A 22,830-nucleotide genomic window follows, 5' to 3' on the forward strand; every position below is an offset into this window, starting at 1 on the left:
ATAGCTTACAATTATCGAGCATTTGTTTGCTAGTACTCTTCTAGGAGCTTCACGTATATTACCTCATTTAGTCTTCACACGACTTCAGGGGCAACTTCTATGATTATCTCATTTCCCAGATGAGTAAAATGTTCAATAATGATGCTAAGCAATTTACCCAAAGTCACCATATAATCTGCTACCCAAACGTTAACCCATTTGTGCATATTCTTATTGCTCTTTGTAAGATCATATAATTTTGTATTACTGAATGATCAGCCAATCAAAGTTATACATCAATCGAATATTGGTTGCGTTTTTTCCTTTGTGCCAGGCATGTACTAGCTACTGAGGATGGGAAACTGGACAATCCTGGCACCTACCTGCCTTTGCAGAGGTAACAGTCCAGCGGGATAGGCAAACAGTGAGCAGGCAGTTGCAATGTAGCAGCAGCCATGATAGGAAAATATGGAGAGCAACATAGAAAGGTGTCTTTTAACAGGAAAAGAGTGTTGACTTTTGTGCCGGTCTGAATCTGTGGTGGACCCCAGAAAGGCTAAGCCCTTTGATTCTCATTCAATATTGCTGGGTGGAAGCATTTTGATTGTTTCCATGAAGATGTGACCCACCCAATTGTGGGTGGTAACTTTTGATTAGATACTTTCCATGAAGGTGTGTCTTCACCCAGTGAAGGTGGAGTTGCTGGAATCCTTTAAAAGAGGAAACATTTTGCCATTTTGCAGAGATTCCCTTTTTGTTAGAGCCACGAGAAAGCCAGCAGACGCCGCCATGTTCGCCATGTGCCCTTCCAGTTGAGAGAGAAACGTTGAATGTCGTCGACCTTCTTGAACCAAGGTATCTTTACCCGATGCCTTAAATTGGACATTTCTATAGACTTGCTTTAGTTGGGACATTTTCTCGGCCTTAGAACTGTAAACTAGCAACTTATTAAATTCCCCTTGTTAAAAGCCATTTCGTTTCTGGTATATTGCATTCCGGCAGCTAGCAAATCAGAACAGCTATTCTCAAATCATACAGCTTTTCTCCTCTGACTTATTTATCCAATGAATTATATTAGTAGACTTTCTGATATTAAGCATTCCTGGGAAAGGCCAACTTGTTATGAATATTTATAGGAAAACATACAGAGAAAAAAAAAAGAATGCTACATCAACCATCCATGCCCTTCGCTGAATTTGTCATATTTAACATTCTACCATGTTTGCTTTAGAAATTTAAAAATAAATAAAATATTACAGACAGCTGAAGTTCTCAGTGTATTTCTCTCTAAAACCATTTCCTCCCTTCTAGAAGTAATCACTGTCCTGAATTTATCACTCCCGTGCAGAATATACATATATATATTTTTTACTAGATATGTATGTACTCTTAAAATGCATGATATTCTTTCTCACTTCAAGACTTTTAGTGGTAGCATATTGCATGTATCCTTTTGTGACTTAAGCTTTCTCTAAACCTTCTGTCTTTGAGAGTTATTGATGTCAATGTTTGTAGCTCTAGTTCAGTCATGTTAGCCACTGTGTGGTGTTCCATTTAATGAGCCCAACTCACTTCATTAATGGATTCTTCTGATGACAGTCATTTAGGGTTTTTTTGTTTTGTTGTGTTGCTCATACAAAAAAGATGCTGCAATGAGTGTTATTGTACACCCTCAGTGAAATTGCTTTGTTGTAGGGCTGGTACACTCTTAACTTTAGATATTTCAAATTGCTCTCCAGAGTGGTTCTGCCAATTTAGAATCTTTTTCCAAAACTTGACACTCTAGTTTTCTAATATTTTAATATTTTCCAAACTCTTGAGTAGAAGTTTTGTTTTAATTTTCATTTACCTCATTTCTAGTGAGGGTCAGTTCTTTTCCTATGTTTCCTGTCCATTTGGTTTTTTTTTTTTTCTGTGAATTACATATTTATGTCTTTGGTCTGTTTTTTCAACTGGACGGGTTCTTTGTTGTAGGTGTTCTTTAAAAATTCTGGCTATTAGTCTTATGTTGAATATATGTGTTGCAAATTTCTTTTCTAAGTTTGTGGCTTATTTTTATGTTGTTTTTTTTTGGCTTTTTAAAGAGGGGAATTTAATAAGTTGCAAGTTCATAGTTCTAAGGCCATGGAATTGTCCCAATTAAAGCGAGTCTCTAAAAATGTCCAGATTAAGGTATCAACAAGAGGTTACCTTCCCTTAGGAAAAGCTGACGAAGTTCAGGGTTTCTCTCTTAATTGGAAAGGCACGTGGTGAACATGGCGACATGTACTAGCTTTCTCTCCAGGCTTCATGGAGCTCCCCAAGGGGTGCTTCCCTTCTTCATCTCCAAAGATCTCTGGCTGTGTAGACTCTCGTGGTTCTCTAAAAAGCTTAAGATCTTTTAAAGGTGTTTTTATTGTGCAGAAGTTTTTAATTTGAATGTCATATTTATCTACCTTTTCCTCTCATAGTTATTCTTTTAGTGTCTTGAGAAATTCTTCTTTACCCATGAACTTAAAGATATTCACTTATATCTCATTAAAAATTTTGCACTTCATATTTAGTTGTTTAATTCATCTGTAACTGATATATATGTATGGCATAAAGTAAAAGTCCAGTTTTAGTTTTTTCTTATAGAGTTGGTTGTTCTTTCACTGTCTACTTACTGGTCCCATCTTTTCCCCACAGATTTGAAATACTTTCTTCTTTCATATACCAAATTTCCATCTACGTAAGCGTGTGTTTCTGGGCTCTTTATTCAGTTACATTGGTTGTTGTCTATTATGCATCAATATCACATCTTAATTACTCTCACTTTTTAATACATTGTGATATCTGGTCTCATTTTCTTCATCTTTATTATCAGGGTTATACTCAGTCCTTTTCTTTCCTGTATGAATTTAGAATCAGCTTGTTTAGTTATACACACATGCACATGCAGTTTTTGAAATTTTGATCACAATTTCATTGATTTTATAGATTTATTGGGAGGGAGAACCGATATATTTATAAAGTTAAATATTTTATTCCATGAACATTATATACACCTTCATTTATTTGATCTTTTTTTTCATGTTTCTCTCTACAAATATGTATTTCTATATAAACACACAGAGTCAGATGATGTGATTTGTATATCTTAGGGAATTTTGTTCAGAACGTTTTTGTTTGTTTTGGGGGGGGTGGTGCCTGGGCCAGGAATCGAACCCGGATATCTCCCTTGGCAGGTGAGAATTCTACCATCGAACTATCCGTGCTCTCCTGAATCCTGTTTTATATCTTTTAATAAAGTTTTATGTATTACTTATAAAGGTCTTATACAGCTTTTGTTGGATATATTCATAGAAACATGGTTTTTATGGTTGTGATATTTTTTACACTTTTAATAATTCCTGGATTAAAATAAATACTTTTGATTTTATATCATTTTATTTAGAATCTTTGCATCCATATTAATAAGTGATAATATACTGAGGGTTAAGGTAGAATAGGACATCTCTTCCATGGTCCAAAAGGCTCTGCGTGGTCTGGCCCCTGTCCACCTCTCTAGCCTCCTCCTCACCACGTCTCTCCTTGTACTCTGTGCTCTTTCAGTTCTTTGAGAGATCATGGTGTGTCTTTCCTCCAGGCCATGTTCTCTCTGCTTGGAAGGCCCCTCCCAGCCTCTTTAATGGAGTTAATTCTATTTTTAGGTCTCAGTGTAGATGCTCCTTCACCTCTAAAGCTTTTTAAAAACCTTGCTGGTATTTGCTTTTACAGAGGGCTCATTTATTTGTTGTCACCTTCAACCCCCCACCCCACCATTCATGAAGACAGGGACCAAGGTATACTGTGGCTATAGTCAGTACCCAGTAGTGTGCCTGGTACATCCTAACACCTCCATAAATATATTCTGAATGATTTAGTGGTGCCCAAAAGCCCAGGGAGGAAAATGTCAAATTTAACAGCAATGACGAATCATGTAAGCTTTGAAAAATATTCATTGGATCTGGCATTTAGGAAATTACTGGGGAGCTCAGCGGAAGCAGTTTCAGTGGAGTGATAAAAGATTGTCAGATTGCATAGGACTGTTGAGTGAATGGGAGATGAAGATGTGGGGCCTCTGAAGGTGGTTTGCTGATATGGAAAATGTGGATAAGAAGGAGAGGACAGCTAAGCAAGTCTTTTTAAATTGTATTTTTATCATTCTTTTAAGATAGGAGAGACTGAGGAGAAGTAGTCATCAGAGAGGGAGATGTTGGATATATTACAGAAAGAGGAGATAACTGGTTGAACAATGTCTCAGAAAAAAATAGGAGGGAATGGGACTAACAGCTCGAGAGAGTTGTTGAGTAGAAGGAGGCAATGTTTCATCCTGAGTCTAAAGTACCAAAGATAAGGGTGCACATGGGAAAAGAGAAGTTTGTTCACTCACTCAGCAAATATTTATTGAGTGTCTGCTATGTGCCAGGCTTCCATCTAGGTGCTGGGGATACAGTAGTGAAGGAAGTAGGCAAAAATTCCTGCTCTCTTAGCTCACAGTAAGAAGAGGAGGAAAACAATAAACTAGGTAAATACTTAAACTATGTTAGATGGTGAGAAGTGCTGGGGGGCTGGGGATAAAGCAGGGAAAGGAAACAATATTTGTATGTGAGGGGGCGGGGGGAGTGTGGCAGCTACAATTTTAGATATAGTGTCTAGGAAAGGCCTTAGAAGTAGCATTTAGTAGATCTGAAGGAGGTAAGAGGGAGCCATGAAGATCTCTTAGGGAAAAGCCTTCCAGGCAAAAGAAATAGCAGCATGTGGGGACATGTGGGAGGAGGCTGGTGTGTTTGGGATAGAGTGATTGAGGGAGAGGGTCTCAGGAGATGATATCTAAGAGATATCAGGCGGACAGATTACATATGGCCTTAGGGACAATTGTAAGGATTTTGGCTTTTTCTCTAAGTTATTGGATGGTTTTAAACAGAAATGTGCATGATCTAACATAGAATTTAACAGCCTTATTTTGGCTGGTGTGTTGAGGATAGTTTGTAGAGGGCAAGGGTGAAAGCAGGAAAACTAATTAGGAAAGTTTTGCAATAATTCAGACAAAACCTAAGATTGGCTTGTACCAGAATGGAAGCAGCAGAGAAGGTATGAGTGATTAGATTCTGGATATGTTTTGACAGATTGACAGGATTCACTTCTGGGTCATGTGGGGATTGTGAAAGAGACTAATCAAGGACAATGTCAGGATTTTTGGCCTAAGCATCTAGTATAATGCAGTTACCATGTATTGAGACGGATAAGACTGTGAGAAAAGCAGGTTTGGGATGGGGAACATACCAAAGTCCAGTTTTGTTCTTGTTAAGGTTCAGATGCTTTCAGACATCCAAGTGGAGATGTCAAGTAGGCAACGTGAAATAGGAGTTTGGAGTTCAGAGGTACATTCAGGCTAGAGATAGACATTTTGGGAATCAAGGGCTTATAGGTGGCATTTAAAGCCATGAGATTGGAAGAGATGATGAGTAAGTGTACGGTACACTGAGCCCTGCTTGGTATTCTCTAGTGCTGACAGACAGGGGGCTTGAGGAGAAACCAGTAAAGGAGACTGAGAAGCAGCAGCCATAGAGAAAGGAGGAAACCCAGGAGGGTTTGTTGTCCTAGAAGCCGAATGAAGGAAATGTTTCAAGGAAGAGAGAATTATCTCTGTATAAGTCTGCTAATAGGCCAAATAATATGAGGACTGAGAATGAATCTCTGGATTTGGCACTGTGGTGGCTGTCAGTGAGGCTGATGGAAAATGGATTCAAGAGAGAATGAGAAGAGAGTCATTGGAGGTAGATGATAGACAATTCTTTGAAGAGTTTTTCTATAAAAGCAAGGAGAGTAAAATGGTGAAGGTTGGGGAAGTTGGGTCAAGGGATTTCTTTTTTTTAAAGATGAAAGTGCTGAAGCACTCATATTTTGGGGAGAAATGGGGAGTAACATGGCCTAAGAGTGTCAGAAATTGGTTAGGTAGTTTGAGATGATGCATGAAGGTTTGCAATAGTCACTGAGGAAAATGGGAAAGGAAGTTGGCAGATAAGAACTGGAAATTTTGGGAAGCTCATATTTAGCAAGCATTGGATCCCACTGCCTTTCTTTAAATTCCTAATTTCACTCAGGTATTTGAGAAATTCCCCAATGGTATAGAATCCTTAAAATTGGCTTGAATACTATTATTACATATTAATGGAAATAATTTAGTATCCGTAGAAAATGGGAATTGTGTTTACGATCCATAACCAAAAAGGGGTAATCCATTATCCTTCTATGATCCATTATCATTGCAAGAGAAGTAGTAGGAGGTAATAGGAAGAGGTTGCAAGACAGAAAGGAAGGGAAATGTTTAAGAAGAAATACTAGAAGATTGGAATGCAGTAAGATGTCTTTCCTTTTTGTAGTCCTTTATAATTTGCAAGGCCCGTGTACACAGAATCTCATTTAATACTCTAGTAGCACTCTGTTGAAGGAATTATTCTAATCAAAACTGAAGATTAGAGATGTTAGGTGAGCTCTCTCCCATCGCAGAAGTAGCAACATGCATAGCTCCAACTGTAACCCAGATTTTCTGACTTTAAAAATAGAATGCTTCCTTAATGCATGTTTTATTTATGAATCATCATTTATATTTAAGCATATTCTCTTTTTTAATATTCAGAATGGATACTGATAGGTCAATGACAATGGACTGGGAAGAATGGAGAAAGTATTTTTTATTTAAACCTGCAGGAAATGTTGAAGAAATTGCCCATTATTGGCACCGTTTTACTGTAAGTGGTCTTTTTTTAATTTTTTTTTTTACCATTTGTATAATTTATGCCATGAATCATAGGCATAAAATGTAATGTATTATGAACTGTTAGCAAATTATTGGGGCCAGAAAATTAAATGCTTTATTACCTCACTGGCTGGTGAATTCTTCCTGATTAAGCAAGGGGTGCTCTAGTATACTGTTTCCTCAGAAATTTATATAATGCTAAAAATCTGAATTGGCCGTAGAATGTTTTCTTCAACCAAAGTTTCAACCTGTAAAAAGTACCCATTTGTTGAGAATAACTACACTGCTTAAGAATTGATTTCTCTTCCTCAATATTATCATTCTTTATTATAGGTGCCTATTTATGTGCTTGAAAGTAGGGACTATAAATTGCTCATTGCTGTTAAATGGTGCTTACACAATTACTGTTTGTTGGGTGAATGAATAAACCATAACCAGAATTCTCCTGCAAGAGTGCCCAAGTTCTAGGTTTTTTTTCATGGTCATATCTATCTATCTATATCCCTATAGTCTGCATATTTCTTGTCTCCCAGTACACTTTTTGCTCTATGCTTCATAGTTAGCAAGGAACTATTTCTTAAATTTTTTTCTTCGTAACTCCAAAGGATAACCTTCACTGTTCTATTTTCATGCCAACATGTGTGTGTGTGTGCAAGTGTTGTATATCTTTTCCTTCACTACTCTTTGAGGTAAGGATTATTATTCCTACTTTATAGACAAGAAAACTTGAGGCAGAGAGAAGTTCAGTAATTGGCGTAAGCTAAGGAATCTAGCGCAACATTTAAGGTAATGAGTTCTGGAATCATACTACCTGAATATGCTTCTTAGTGTTCCTCCTTATAGCTCTTGATGTTGGGGACATCATTCAAACTTTCTAAGCCTCATTTTTTTCAGCTATTGAGGAGGGATGATAATGTAATCTATTGCACAGGGTCGATGTGAGGGCTGATGGACAATCCATGTGAAATACCCAGCACAATGCCTAGCAAACAGGGGGTCATTGATGCATGCCAATAGATGGTGAAGAACAAGGACTTTGGAGCTGTTCTGCCTGGGACCAGATCCTAGCTCCAGCCTTCCAAGCTGTGTGACCTTTCTCTTCCTCGGTTTCCCAATGTATAAAATGAAGCTGAGAACAGTATCTATTCATTAGGTTGTTGCAAGGATTATTAATTATAGTTATTATTATAACTATAATAATAGTTATTAAGTTATTATTATAACATTAATAATCCATTAGCTATTAATGTGTATAAAGCACTTACAACAGCATGTGGCACATGATAAGCACCGTAGGTGTTAGCTGTTATTATTACTGATAAAAAAACAAAGGACTTTGACCTGAAACTTGTATTTCAAAGTTTGTGGCATATTGTTTCTTTGCAAAATCTGTGTGTTTCTTTCATTTTTCTTTAATATCTAGACTTTCTTTTTTTCTTTTTTTTTTGTGTGCTGTATGGCAGGGTCACATTTCATTATTTTTCCATGTGAGTATCCTGTTGTTGCAGCACCGTTTGTTGAATTTTTGTTTACTTTTTTTGATTGCTTTTTTTTTGGTGTGGGCATGGTGAAGCACATGAACCAGGAATCGAACCCAGATCTCTCGCGTGACACGTGAGAATTCTATCACTAAAGTACCCTTGCACCTCCCGAACTTCCTTTTAATAGGCTAAATGTTTAAGAAAAACTTACAAGGAAGAGCAATCTGTCCCATCCTCTCTCCCATAACCTCCCAACTCAGGATACCAAAACCAAGTATTCAAAAGCTGAGCCTCACCTAACTGCCTTTAAATGTCTTCTGAGGAAGTTGAACTAAGTGAAATGGAGTTTTGCATGAGGCTCGGTAGCTTTTTGGGTATCCCTAAAAGAGTCCTCTGACCTAGGGAGGTGACCAGTAGGATCACAATCCTATGACAGGTACAAAAACTGAAGACATTCCACTGTAGGCTGAGCTTCAGCAGTGTGCCTTCTTAACTCTTAGCATCATGTTTGTGAGTTCTTTAGTTACCAACATTCCTTTAATAAAAAATAGCTATTATTAGTGAAAGATTGTAACATTTCAGTGGGTTTATGCTGTATGCTTCCTTTTAAAGATGATTAAAGAAAATTTCAGTAATGAACACTTATGCCTACTATAGGATAAGTTTTCTATTTTGTACTGAAGATAAAGGGCAAGCAAGACATAGAAAATGGCTATTTTGAAGATTAAATGACATTGTACCTGTGATAACCTAATAAAGTAATATAAATAGAACTTAAATTGCCTTTTGGCTATAGTGCTGATTGGGTGCTTCATTTGTTCTAGGAGATTGTACACTGTTTGACTTACAGTAATTTCACAAGAAACAAATATGCTTGGCAGTATAGCTGCACAGCACAAAGGTAGAAAGCAGCCAGTTTTACAGGTTGGATACAGTGTGCAGTTGCTGAATTTAGACTGGTTCAAATCCTAACTCTGTTGCTTACTATCTGGGAGAATTGGGCTAAATTATTTAATCTCTCTGGGCTTCAGTTTTCTTAAATGTAAAATTGGGATAACAATACTTACAACTCTTAGGGTTATCATGAAAATTAAGAATGACATGTAATTTTAATGTAATTCTAACTCTGTTCAGTAAATGCTAACTTTTATTTATTGAACAGATATTAATTGAGCTATTTCCTAGTCACATTATCGCTAATAGTATAGCCTACACACTTAGAAGCCTAAATTTTCACCAGATAACTTGCATTTTATAACCAATAATATCAGTAACTAACATTCACCGAGTGATTTTTAGTGGTATTGCCTTCTCTTTGCATTACAGGAAACTGAGACCAGAGAGATGATACAACAAAGAATTAGAGAAGCTGGGATTTAAATCCATACTACTCTTAAACCCAGGCCCCTAAGTAGACTTTCTAGACCCTCAAAAACCCCCTAGTTATAGACAGAGCAGAGCTTATTATCTGCTTTTGAATACTACATGGGAAGGCCCAGACATGTGTCAGTTCTGCTGTAGATAAAAATATAAAAGGAGGGGTGTGAGGGTAGTTCTGTGGTAACTCTTACCTGCTATGTGGGAGACCCAGGTTTGATTCCCAGCCCATTCACTTCCCAAACAAAGAAGCAAACAACAAAAATTCAACAACTGGTGCTGCAAATGTGAATATTTTCCATGGATACTTACATGGAAAAATAATGAAATGTGACCCTGCCATACAGTATACAAAGAAATAATAATAATAAAAATATAAAAGGAAACCTTCTAAATGTATGTTATATATTTTATATTTGTTTTGTTAGACGTGAAGAGTTTGAAGATAACATAGGGATCTACTAGATCATGAAAACTGAAGATACTTTTACATTATTGCCAATGAAGTAGCTACTACCTCACTAGTAGTTTGTGTAATCTCAACGTATTTATTAGAACTTAATAGATTGTTCTTTTTTATTCAATCTTAGACAAATCATTTTCAGTTGAACATGATATAGATTTTTAAATGGGAAATGGAAAGGTATTGCCAACACGATAAACTAGTTACTATTAATTAACTATTGACAGTATTTCAAGCAGATTTATGAGTTGTTTAAAATTATAACAACTGGTAAAGCACAGTATGCTAGGAAAGGCTGATGTTAATTTATTGTGGAGTTGAAATGTATACAAATTTTTTAGATCTTAATAAGGAGATAAAATTTGCATTTGAGATCATCTAATTATATTACTGTTTTGTTATTGTTCTAATAGGGAATTGATGTGGGAGACAGGTGGCATTTTCCAGATGATTTCCCTGATAAAGAAAGAAAATCTGGCCAGTTCTAGAAATACCTGTTAGCTGGAGGCATAGCTGGTACTTGTGTTCGAACATGCACAGCACCATTAGATCGTCTGAAAATCCTAATGCAGGTGTGTTGCACAGTTCACATGTATGCTTTTGAGAAATGTGAATAATGTCAATTTTCAAAAGAAGCATTTCAGAGGTCTTAACTCTATCCCTTGGTATTCTCATGTGCAAATTACTTCATTGCCAACCATCTCCTACACTCATTTATTTAACAAGCGTCAGGCATTGAACTCAACCTTGTGGTACAAAGAACAATTAATAAGCTATTCTCATCCATATGAATTTTGGAGTTTAGTTATGGAAAAACAGTTTAATAATCTAGCACTTGTGTTCTATGGTGGGCCAAAATTAGGAAAACCTTCTTTTTTGTTGGTGGTGGGGAAGGGGTTTGGGTTAGCTCATGCTCTAACTCTTTTGACCTTCATTTGACCTCTGTGAGATAGAAATTGGGAGACTCCAAGAGAGAGACTTGTCAGAGAGTTGCATTCCTTATTTCTCATCATATATAGCTCTCTGTAGGTGGAATTATTCAATTGTCTGAAAGAGTTTGAGCCCTAGAGCTGTTGAAGTCCCTTTGAAGATGGGGCATGCGCTGGAGAGATTGCCTGAGCCATTACAGCCCAGTCTTCAGGGATATGTTTGCGTAATTGTAACAAGGAAGAAAGGAGTTTCCATGCTTTTCACTGTTCTATTTAAGGCAGAGATAAGGGGTCTGTGATGATGTTGAGTCAAGTCCCCTTTTACCTTTTTTGGGTTACCAAGGTGCATATTTCTCTATGATTTTTATTGAAACATAAAAACCAAGCAGGCATGCCAGGCTGCTGGTTTTCTGGGTTCAAAGCAGGAGAAAGCAGCAGAGGGCCCACCTGCTGTCCATTGCACATATTTTTTCACTTAATCCACCTGATTTCAGTCCTATGCCTCACTGAATTCCATATTCCTGAATCAAGAACTTTCTTCACTTTCTCTAGAAAATGAAGCCCCAGGGGCTTTTAAGGGCAAACCAATTTGCATAGGCATTCTGCTCTACAGACTTAGGTTGTAACTTTTACTCTGCAAAATCAATTTTCTTTTTTCCGTTTGCTTTCTATTTCTCCCAAACTTATTGAAATCTCTAGTATACTTTTTGGCAGATTCATATTCCGGTGACCATATACTTTTTTGTTTGAACAAAGACAGTATTGAAAGAGGGAACTTAATAATCATGGCGGGACAATCCATGGGCAAACCAGATGAATGGCAATCCTAGTTCCTGCCTTCTTTATGACTTTACTTTTGTCTTTGTGTGGTTTTTGGGAAGGAAGAAGGAAGAAACATGTATGACTAACCCGACATTTTTACTGAAAATCGATTTCTTGCGTGTCTAAAAATTATTTTATTTTGCTTTTACACTCAATGGCAGTTTGGCCCAGGTTGGACATTAGGGTGAAAAGCACTTTCTTTCAGAACTTTTAAGGTACTGTCCTATTATTTTCTTACATCCAGTTTTCTAAGAAGTCCTATACCACTCTGATTCTTCAAGGGTGACCTATTTTTCCTTTCTAGATTTGTCATGCCTCTACCTTGGATGTTCTGAAAATGTATGCTATGCATTTAGGAAGGTTCATTTTTTTTCTTTATTCATTGTGTTTGACATTTTGTGGGCTCTTCCTAACTATAGATTTGTGTCTTTCCTCGGCATTGGGGCATTCTATTATTTCTTCCTTAATTTTCTTCTCTCTGGAATTCTTATAGTTAGATATTGTACCTCTCGGATTGACCCTCTAAACGTCTTTTTATAATTTTTAAATTTTTGATTGATATATATTATATATTCACATTTCTATCAGTATGTTTTTATTCAACATTCTAGGAAATTTCTTCAATCAAATCTTCGAACCCTTCCATTGAGCTTTTTATTGCAGCAATCACATTTTTAATATTAAAGAGCCCTTTTTATCCCTTTCATTTTCATAGAAAAAAAGAATCTCATTTAGTATTTTTTTCTTTATTCAGTATCATTTTGGATCTTTCTGAGGATGTTAGGGGATACTTTATGTTGTTTAGTTTTAGATAACTTGTGTCCAGAAATGCCATTATTTTTTTGGCATTAGTTATTCTAATTTTGTTTATCTTAGTTTTAGATTTCTATGTTTCCCTTTCTTTACTCCTCTCCCTCCCTCCTCCCAGTATAAATGTGTTCTTTTATTTATTTATTTATTTATCTTTTCATATTCAAATGAAAGACTGGGTATTTTGAGTAGTGGGCACAGATTTCCTCTACATTTAGTTGTGCTTTCTAGCTATGTTTCTCCCACGGAATTTTTGTTATCAAATAATTTACACAAGCTGTTTATTTGCATTCTCTTCCAGTTACGAAGGGAAATAAGGAAAGCTCACAAGAACTAAATTTCCTACGAATCAGTTTTTTTAAAACTCCACAAGCTTCTTTTAGCCTCCTTGTTTTCTTTGCTGGCTTCTCTTTCCTTCTCTGCATGGTAGGCTTAAGCTTCTGCACTCTGCCACACTCTCTCAGCCTTTCTCTAGGTTGAGACACCAGGATCAGGTTGTAGGAACCCTCTGAAACCTTGTTTTACCCGGGTACTTCTATCAGGTTTTTTCTTAGACATCTTGAGGCAAGAATGTTGAAGTCTTGATGAATTGAGCCTTGTATCGTTGTGATGTGAGTCTCTATCTCTACAAATGCTTTTAGTTCTATCTTGTCTGATATTAATATAACCATACCCTCTTCTGGTTGGGATTTGCATGATTTATCCATTGCCATCCAGTTTCAAACTTTCTGTATTTTTATGTTTTAGAGAAGTCTGTTGCAGATACCATGTGATGGGATTTTGTTATTTTTTTTTAACTGACATTTATTCTATACAGATTGATGTACATATTGGTATTTTTGTTTAAATCTATCATCGCATTTTATGCTTTTTATTACATTGCCTGTTCAAAGTTTCTTATGTTCACTTTTCTTGCCTTCCTTTGTAGTATTTTTTTTTAAAATCATTTTTTTTTTTTTTTTTTTAAGAGAGAGGGAGGAAGGGAAGGAAAGACAGAGAGAAGGAAGGAAGGATGGAAGGAAGGAAGGGAGGAAGAAAGGGAAACATCTTTAAACATTTTCTTGTTTTATTGTATTTTGTTTGTTTGTTTGTTTTTTACATGGGCTGGGGCCAGGAATCGAACCGAGGTCCTCCGGCATGGCAGGCAAGCACTTTGCCCGCTGAGCCACCGCGGCCCGCCTTAAAATCATTTTGCTTGTAACAATAATATGAGGACTGAGATGATGACATCCACTTTCAGACAGTATTTTTTTTTGTTTCCCTCTGGCGCCTGGGAGCACTGCCAGTCTGGGGTCATGTTAATCCAAACTCAAGTCTTGAAGTTCCCTAGAGCACCCAAGGAATACAAAGCCATGCTGCAAGTCTTTTCAGAGGCTGGTTCTCCCTGTTCACCTTTGCTATTAGGGTATAGCCCTCCACAGCCCCAATTTAAAAGGGAGGTTGTTTATCAGAGATCCCCGCATTTGGTGGGCTCTGGGCTTTATCTTTTGTTCTTTCTTAACCATGTGAAGTCACCAAAATGATAGGTTAATCTCGCAGTTGTTTTTCTATTCTCTCTAAATACTGGGGTGAGCATTCAAATGTATTCAAGCACTAGGGAGACCACTTTGTTCTCTACCCCAACCTCTTCAAGTATCTGGGTGGCATCCAGACTCTGCCTTCTTTGGGGCACTGTCTTAGTCTGGATATGCCCTGAAGCCAGGTATGTGGGCGAGCTAGTGGATACCTGATTAGGCACCTTTTCAATGTGGAGCCCACCTGGGACTCCCTGGAGCCAGAGTGGCTGGTGCTTTAGGGAATCAGTATGCAAGGGTTTAGCTCAATCACCCTTTACCAGCCTATCCATAAGTTTTTCCTCATTTTGCATATCAGCTATTAGCTCTGCTGTGTCGCCTTAAGTAAGTATCTCTATTATTGTATTTGTACAACCCAGCTATTATTTGAGTTTAAATGCCCTTTTCTCTTCATTAGGGAGTTGGTACTTGTCAGCTGCAGCTGACTGCATGATTGTCCTCATTCTTGTTCTTGGGTTTTGCTTTGTTTTGTCCTTTTGTTTTTTTTGTCAGCTTTTCCTACTTTTCTCTTCCTATATGTATTTCGGGGAATCTGCTAATCCCTTTCACACTTAGTAAATATCCAGCTGTCACACAAGTTTGCCTGCCTAGGTCCCTAAAAATAACTATCTCCTTAATACATTTAATTTTTATACCACTCTTGTATCTTCCCTTTCTGGATTATACTCATGGAGCTCATCTGTTCTTTTTCTGCTGTCTTCACTCCGTTGCTGAGTCACATTGCTCTGGGTTTAATCTTCCTTCGGCAATGCTCAGTGTATTCGATGTGCAGGGACAGCACAGTCTTCGATGTTGCTTCAAGGCTAAACTGAACACCTCTTTCCAACCAACACTCTCTACAGAAAGTCTCAGATCTCTCGGATTCCATCTTTTTATCTGCTAGTTCTAACTGTATTGGTCATTCTTGTTAGAGGCCTCACAGCCACTTGTTTGCAATAAATGCTCTTAGTTTTAGTGGCCTTAACTTTTTAGGAATATTGCTTCATGATAATTCTTCTGTTCAAATTTATACCTGATTCACTTTCATCTTGCTAGAGCCATTCTCCATCCCCTTGAAGAGTAGGAAACAAAGCAACCATTTCTATAGCATGTATACTTGTGTATCATATTTACGGTTTCCTCTTCCTTCAGCTACAGTGCAGGAAACAAAATAAACATGCTTCCGAAGCTCTCTGATCATCCAGATAGAGACTGGTTCTCCAACAGGAGAAACTTTCAGCATTTGTGGACCTTTAACTCTTTCCTGCCTACCAAATCATAATGTGATTTTCCAAGTTCTTCCTTTCCTTGTAAGGCTCAGATTTCAGAACCAAAGAAAGTGAAGTTAATGAGCCATTTATTGGAGGTGGTGAAAGAAGGTGGAGTAATTTCTTCGTGGAGAGGAAATGGTGTGAATGTTCTCAAGATTGCTGCTGAAACAGCTGTTAAGTTCTGCTCACTTGAACAGGTAAAGTCTTATTGCCCAAGACATTTATCAACAAGGAAAAGCTAAAATTTGTTTTTAAAAACTGCTTTAGATTGTTATATAAGACAGAGAGAAACAGTCATCAGTGCCCATATTGGAACTTTATTATGATGTTATATTTTATCGTTATAACAATAATGCTATTATTTTGTTTTTATACTGTTTTTTTAAAAGAAATTCCATTTTTTGGTCTCCATATTTCTTCAATAAAGGGTCCTTTAGATAAATCCATTGTGCTTCCATGTGGAAACCTCACGACAGCATACTAGGTCAACTGAATTCTAACAGGAGTATGATTGACTCAAGGGAGACAAAATGAGGCAATGGGTAGAGCAGGGCTTTAGAGATTAGTTTGAACTTCAGCTGTGGATTTGGGAATATTTCTATAATGTCTCTGAATTTCAGTTTTCTCATCCATAAAATGTGGACAGTAATAGCTATCTGATAAGTAGCCTGGTACATAGTAAGCACTCAATAAATAGTGTGCAGTATCATATAAAGCAAAATGCAAGACACTGTGGGAAGATGATACAGAAGGGCCCAAACTTGGTGATGGGTTAGAGAAGTCCTCCCTGAGAAAGTAATGTTTAAGTTGAAACTCAAAGAGAAAGTGGAAAATTTCCAGTCAAGTGTCAGAGAACCAAGCAGAGGGAACAGCATGTTTAAAGCCCTGGAGGTAAGAGCACTCACTCAGCCTGGCTTGAGTGGAGAGAATGGATAAAGATGAGACTGAAGGGGTAGGCAGGTAAGATGAGGAAGGGGCAAAAGTTGTAGGTGGGTAGACCCTTTAGAACAGTGTGCAGTCATCTAGGGGAGAAGAGAATTATGTCTGTGGAGAAAGATAAGTGGGCAGATTCCAAATATATTTAGGAAGTAGAGTAGATAAGATTTTATTAGTAGTTCTTTGTGGAGAGTAAAAGATAAGGAGTTGTCAAGGATGATACCAAGGTCTCCAGGCTGTTCAACTGGGGCCATTTATTGTGATAGGGAAGACCTTGGCAGGACTGCCATGTCACACTTCCCCAGGTACACCATTCACAATGTTGTGAATATACACAAATGTATATATTTGTAAATGGCATCTGTCCCTTAGGAAGATCCAGGATTTGGGGGAGGGGGAGGGGAATTTTGTGCCTTCAGTTTTGGGGCATCTTGATCTTGAGGTGCCAATATCAGTTAGGAATATGTAGGTCATAAGTAAAAGAAAATGACTCAAACTGGCTTACAGAATAAAGGAAATTTATTTTCTCACATAACCTGAAAAGTCTGGAGATAGGATGGACTTCCAGTGAGAATTCATTTATCAGCTTACCCCTTTTACTGAAGATCCCATTTGCCCCATCTCTTCTCTCTGTCTTCCATTGACTGCTTTATTCTTAAACTTGCTCTCCTTGAAAGATGACGTCCAGAAGCTTCGAGGGGTTCATGCTTCTCTGTTCCTGTGTAAAAGGAAGAAAGCTGTCCTTCCTTTTGGTTCTCTCAGAAAAGCAAGGACGCTTCTTTTGAGTCCTCTTCCAAAACATTTTCTTGGGTCTCATTCATCCAGATTGTGTATGTATATCCATCTTTGAAACCATCACTATGGCAAGAATGATAGGATGTACTAATTGACTTGGAACAATGAAGAACCTAAAATAAATAACCAGAAGCCAAGGAGGTGTTTTTTCTGAAAATTTAATTCTGTAAGGAAAAATGTATCATTATCATTCAGATATGCAATTATAATAAAAATCATTTATTCGTTTTATATGGCAAGCACATTATATATCTGCTTTATTATATTTAATCTCCACAACAGTTCTGCAAAGTCAGAGCTGCAGATATAATAGTGACCAGCATAAATAAGACCCTTGACTTCATCTTCCAGATGTAGAAACTGAATTATATAGAAGTTAAGTAAGTTGTCCTGGATCTCTCAGTAAGTGACCAAGTCAAGATTAAACCTAGATTTGTCATTTTATATTGCTTCATTAAAATTTGACACCCACCAGAATTTATTGCATAAGATTCTTGATAGTTTCCATCACAATGGTTTCCCTACTCTTTGCTTTTTTCCTAATTATAATCAACATTTACTGAATGTCTGATATAGATCAGATTTTATTCTAGGCAAAAAGAGGTGCAAAATGAAGACTCTACTGTTAAGTTTGGGGTTTCCTATATAATGTGAATGACTATATTTAGGTATTGAGTGATGTGTATTATAGTTTTAAACTAAATTTTAACTAGACTAAATGCCCATTAATATTGAATAAGCTGTATTCCCTCTGGGTCTTCTGAGTACTGATGTTCCTTTAAACCCCTGTCTACACAGTATAAGAAGGTTTTTACTTCTTCTGAAGAAGCCAGATTAGAAGCTACTGAGAAATTTACTTCTGGTGCTTTGGCTGGTGCTACTGCCCAGACCTTCATTTACCCCTTAGAGGTAAGTACTGTTGAAAAAATATAATTTAATTGCTATCTTTAATGAAGCAATGTTTGAATTTTTTTCAAATGAGCCATAATCTTTATATCATTAGTAATAATTATACCTGATAGGGCAAATCTATTGCTAAGACAATATCATTGAAGCCGTGACAGCTAAGCTAGCATTTCTGTTACTATTATTTTGCATTTTCTCTTCCATATGAATTTTAGAATTGGCTTGTCAAGTTTCTTTTCAAAAAAAAATGGATGAATTTTGGGAAGAAATGACAATTACACTATTAGATATTTTCATTCAGGAGCGACAAATGTCTCTTTCTATTTAGATCTTTTGCTGTATTTTTCAGGAGTTTTAGAATGTTCTTTTCCTTTTTTTTTTTTTTTTAACATGGACAGGCTCCAGGAAAAGAACCTGGGTCTCTGGCATGGCAGGTGAGAATTCTACCACTGAGCCACCATTGCACTGCCCTAGAATATTCTTTATATAGATCTTGTAGATTTTGACTCTTTTATATTACTAAATACTTTAGGATATTTGTTGCTATTAATGTATTCCATTACATTTTGTAATGTTTATTGTTATATATGTAAACTCTTGAATTTTTATGTTTAATTGGTATCCAGCTATCCTATATTACTTTACTAATTCTAACAGTCTGGAAGCTTAAGATTTTCTCTCAGTTCTTGCCTTTTGGAAATTTTACCATGAAATATCTAAGTTTGGACCTGTTTTCACTCATCTTACTCAATTAATTGTGGGCCTTTTCTTCAGTGAAAATGCCTGTATTTTTCTGGCCTTGTGAAATTTTCTTCTATTCAATTTTGGGTATTTAAAAAAAAAACTTTCCATTCTCTGCTTCTGGAACTCTTATTTTATGGATATTGGAGTCCTGATGATAACACCCAAGAGCCCATGAGATTTTCCCTTCCTTTGCTCTTTTTGAATAATATCCTAGGAGAATTTATTGGCTTGATATATGCCAGTCATGACTTTACTCCTTAACTGTTTCCATGGTGCTCTTCAGCCTGTCCATTGAATTTTTTCAATGATGAAAATCTTAATTTATAATGTTTCCAGGTTTTTTTAAATTTTGATGCAATATACTGTTCCATCAGTATAATAATTGCATATAATATAATATAATATAATAAAAGCATTGTAATTATATTTATCTTAAATTCTTTTTCACTTTTTCTGTTACTTCTGTTCTTCTTCTTTGTATAAACTACAAATTAATGTCTAAGGAAACAGGGACCCTGGATTAAACATCAAAGTAATTAATTTTAAAGTAATTAATTTTAAATTACCCAGAGGAGCTGTGTGTAATTTAAATATGTTTTGAATAGTTGTTTTTTTTCCTGTTGTTCTAGATTGCTAGTTGCTAGAATGCAATATACCAGAAACAGAATGGCTTTTAAAAAGAGGAATTTAATAAGTTGTTAGTTTACAGTTCTAAGGCCAAGAAAATGTCCCAATTAAAACAAAAATTAAAATTCTATAGAAATTAAACGTAATTTAATTAAAAATTAGTTTAATTAAAATTAAATTAAATTAGAATTAAAATTCTATAGAAATGTCCCATCAAAGGCATCCAGGGAAAGACACCTTGGTTCAAGAAGGCCAATGAAGTTCAGGGTTTCTCTCTTTCAAATGAGAAGGCACATGGTGAACGCAGTCAGGGTTTCTCTCTCGGCTGGAAGGGCACATGGTGAATGTGGCGTCATCTGCTAGCTTTCTCTCCTGGCTTCCTGTTATGAAGCTCCCCGGGAGGCATTTTCCTTCTTCATCTCCAAAGGTCATTGGCTGTTGGACTCTGCTTCTCGTGGCTATGTCATTCTGCTCTGCTCTCTCTGAATCTCCTTCATTCTCCAAAATGTTTCCTCTTTTATAGGACTCCAGAAACTTATCAAGACCCACCCAAAGGGGTGGAGACATTTCATCACCTAATCCAGTTTAACAACCACTCTTGATTAAATCACATATCCAGGGAGATGATCTAATTGCAGTTTCAAGCACACAGTACTGAATAGGGATTAGAAGAAATGGCTGCCTTTACAAAATGGAATTAAGATTAAAACATGGCTTTTCTAGGGTACATACATCATTTCAAACCAGCACACCTGTAATGTTAATTCTTTAGTTCTGTGTAGTCACAAGGATGATTCATCCAATTTTTAAAACCAGTATAGATTTTGCATCTTTTTTTTAATTTTAAGACTTTTTCACTCAAGGTCTAAACTGATCTATATGTTTGTGCGAAAGTGTTACCTAGGATAAATAGTACTTTCTTCAGATTACGTAGCCTCACATTTGTACAGTAATAAAGCCATTGATTTAGTAAAGATAAGGAGAGTCCTGCATATACATTTTTATTATAGTATCTCTCAATGAAGGAGGAATAGACAGCATAAAATTGAGGGCCACTTACCTGGAAAGAGCTATAACCTTCCTCTTGTAATGAATTTTAGCATTTCAGCATCATCAGTGTTCTAGTCTGCAAGCTGCCAGAATGAGATATACCAGAAATGGAATGACTTTTTAAAAGGGGGAATTTAATAAGTTGCAAGTTTCCAGTTTTAAGCCCATGAAAATGTCCCAGTTAAAGCAAGGCTATAAAAATGTCCAATCTAAAGCATCAGGGAACGATAACTTGGTTCAAGAAGGCCGATGGCATTCAAGGTTTCTCTCAACTGCAAAGACATGTGATGAACATGGTGATGTAAACTAGCTTGCTCTCCTGGCTTCGTGTTTCATGAAGCTTCCCCAGGGGCATTTTCAGTTCTTCATCTCCAGAGGTCTTTGGCTGCCTGGGCTCTGGTGGTTCTCGTGGCTCTTTCTAAAATGTTTCTTCTTTTAAAGGATTCATGTAAACTAATTAAGACACCCCTAGAATGGGTGGAGTCACATCTCCCTGTAATCAAAAGTTAATACCCACAATTGGGTGAGTCACATGTCCGTGGAGATAATCTAATTCTCTCAAACCAGAACAAGCAGGGTTTTCTGTATGTCATCCTTTCTGACTTGTGTCTGTTCCTCTTAGCTCTCTGTTTTCTTCTATCACCTTCTCTGGGGCTCCAGACTCCTGTTACAAATGCTATATCAGCTTTTGTACTTGCCAGGATTAGGAAGAAGATTCAGTTTAGCAAAGGCAAAGGACAAAAATGTTAAAGGAAGCTTTTCAGTATAGGGTGGGGGTTCATTTCTGTTTTTTAGTGGGGGAGGAGATAAATTTTTATTCTGATATGATTTCAAACTAAATTTACAGAATAACACAAGGAAATCCGGTATATCTTTTATGCAAATGCACCACATGTTTACATTTTGCCTCATTTGCTTTCTATCTCTTTTTTTTGTGTGTATTTGCATGTATATGAATTTTTAAATAAGTAACTTAAGAGTAAGTTGGAAGCATTGAGCCTCTTTACCCTTAAATAACTTAGTGTGGATTTCCTATGAACAAGAACTTTATTTTATCTATTATCAAGATCAGGAAATTTAAAGTGATATGACATTGTCTAATCCACAGTCCTTATTCAAATAACAGTAATTTTTAATTGTCCCAGTAAGGTTTTGGATCTAATCCGGTTCAAGATCTAATCTGGGATCATCTATTGCATTTAGTTATCAGGTCTCTTTAGTATCTTTTAATCTGGAACAGTTCTTTTAGTCTCATATTAGAAAGCAACGATAACAACAAAGAGAATTATTACTTTTGACCTGAAAAAAGAAAGTCATGCCAATTGTAAAGAGAGTAGACTGGAGTATTCAAGCTTTTGTCAAGGAATCTTTGTCTTCTTAAAAGAATTATAGTACTGTGGTGGTTTTAAGATCCAGAAAAATATGTTCTTAAATTTTATCCATTCCTCTGGGTTTGCACTCATTGTAAATAGGACATTTTGATGAGGTTACTTAGATTAATGTGCAGCCCACCTCAATCAGGATGGGTCTTAATCCTCTTACTTGAGCCTTTTATAAAGGGTATGAATATATATATATATATATATATAACCACAAAAGCTGAAACATAACTCAGAAGAGAAGGGAAAGGCCAGGAGATGCTACCATGTGCACTGCAATGTGACAGGAACCAAAGATAACCAGCAGTCAGCCCTTGGGTGTAGTCTTCAGGGAGAAAGCATTGCCTTGATGATTTGGATTTTTACCCAACCTCAAACCATGAGTGAATAAATTCCCACTGTTTAAGTCAACCCATTTCATGGTATTTGCTTGAAAAGCCTAGGAAATTAAAACAAGACCTTGATTAATTTATTCAGCAAATTCTTACTGAGTATTTATTACTTGTCAGGCATATTTGAAGCACTTGAGAAAATATTCTAACAGGGAGAGGCAGACAATTTACAAATATAAGAAATAAGTAAATTATATAGTGTTTTAGAAGATGATAAGTATGGTCTACAGTGATAAGTGCCAGAGAAAAAGAAAAATTAGAACAGTGTATGAAGAAGTAGAAATGTCCAGGGTAAGGTAGCTATTTTAAAGAGGATGGGTAGGCTCATTGAGAGGGTGACTTTGGAGCAAAGAATTGGAAGGAGGTTAGGGAGTTACATAGTGTGATGCCTGAAGGATGAGCACTGCAGGCAGAAGGAACAGAGCAGAGGTCTGCTTCTGTCTGGCTATCAAGACAGTAAAGGCTGATGTGACTGGTACAAAGTGAATGGGGGAGGGAGTTGTAGAAGATGAGGTCAGAGAGGTAATGGGTGAAACAAGTCAGAGTAAACCTT

The 22,830-nt window shown here is 36.7% G+C and overlaps 1 protein-coding gene across 1 annotated transcript in view; it reads left to right on the plus strand.

Annotated features, from left to right (window-relative positions):
* LOC143649069 (mitochondrial adenyl nucleotide antiporter SLC25A24-like) overlaps positions 1 to 22,830 on the plus strand; it is an 84,262-nt gene that overhangs the window by 4,432 nt on the left and 57,000 nt on the right. Inside the window, 5 exon segments of the mRNA XM_077119343.1 lie at positions 6,623 to 6,734; positions 10,477 to 10,635; positions 13,119 to 13,166; positions 15,544 to 15,645; positions 17,978 to 18,088. Coding sequence (XP_076975458.1) covers positions 6,623 to 6,734; positions 10,477 to 10,635; positions 13,119 to 13,166; positions 15,544 to 15,645; positions 17,978 to 18,088 — 532 coding nt within the window.

This window comes from Tamandua tetradactyla, chromosome 11, assembly GCF_023851605.1.
Source record: "Tamandua tetradactyla isolate mTamTet1 chromosome 11, mTamTet1.pri, whole genome shotgun sequence".
Taxonomy (NCBI): Eukaryota; Metazoa; Chordata; class Mammalia; order Pilosa; family Myrmecophagidae; genus Tamandua; species Tamandua tetradactyla.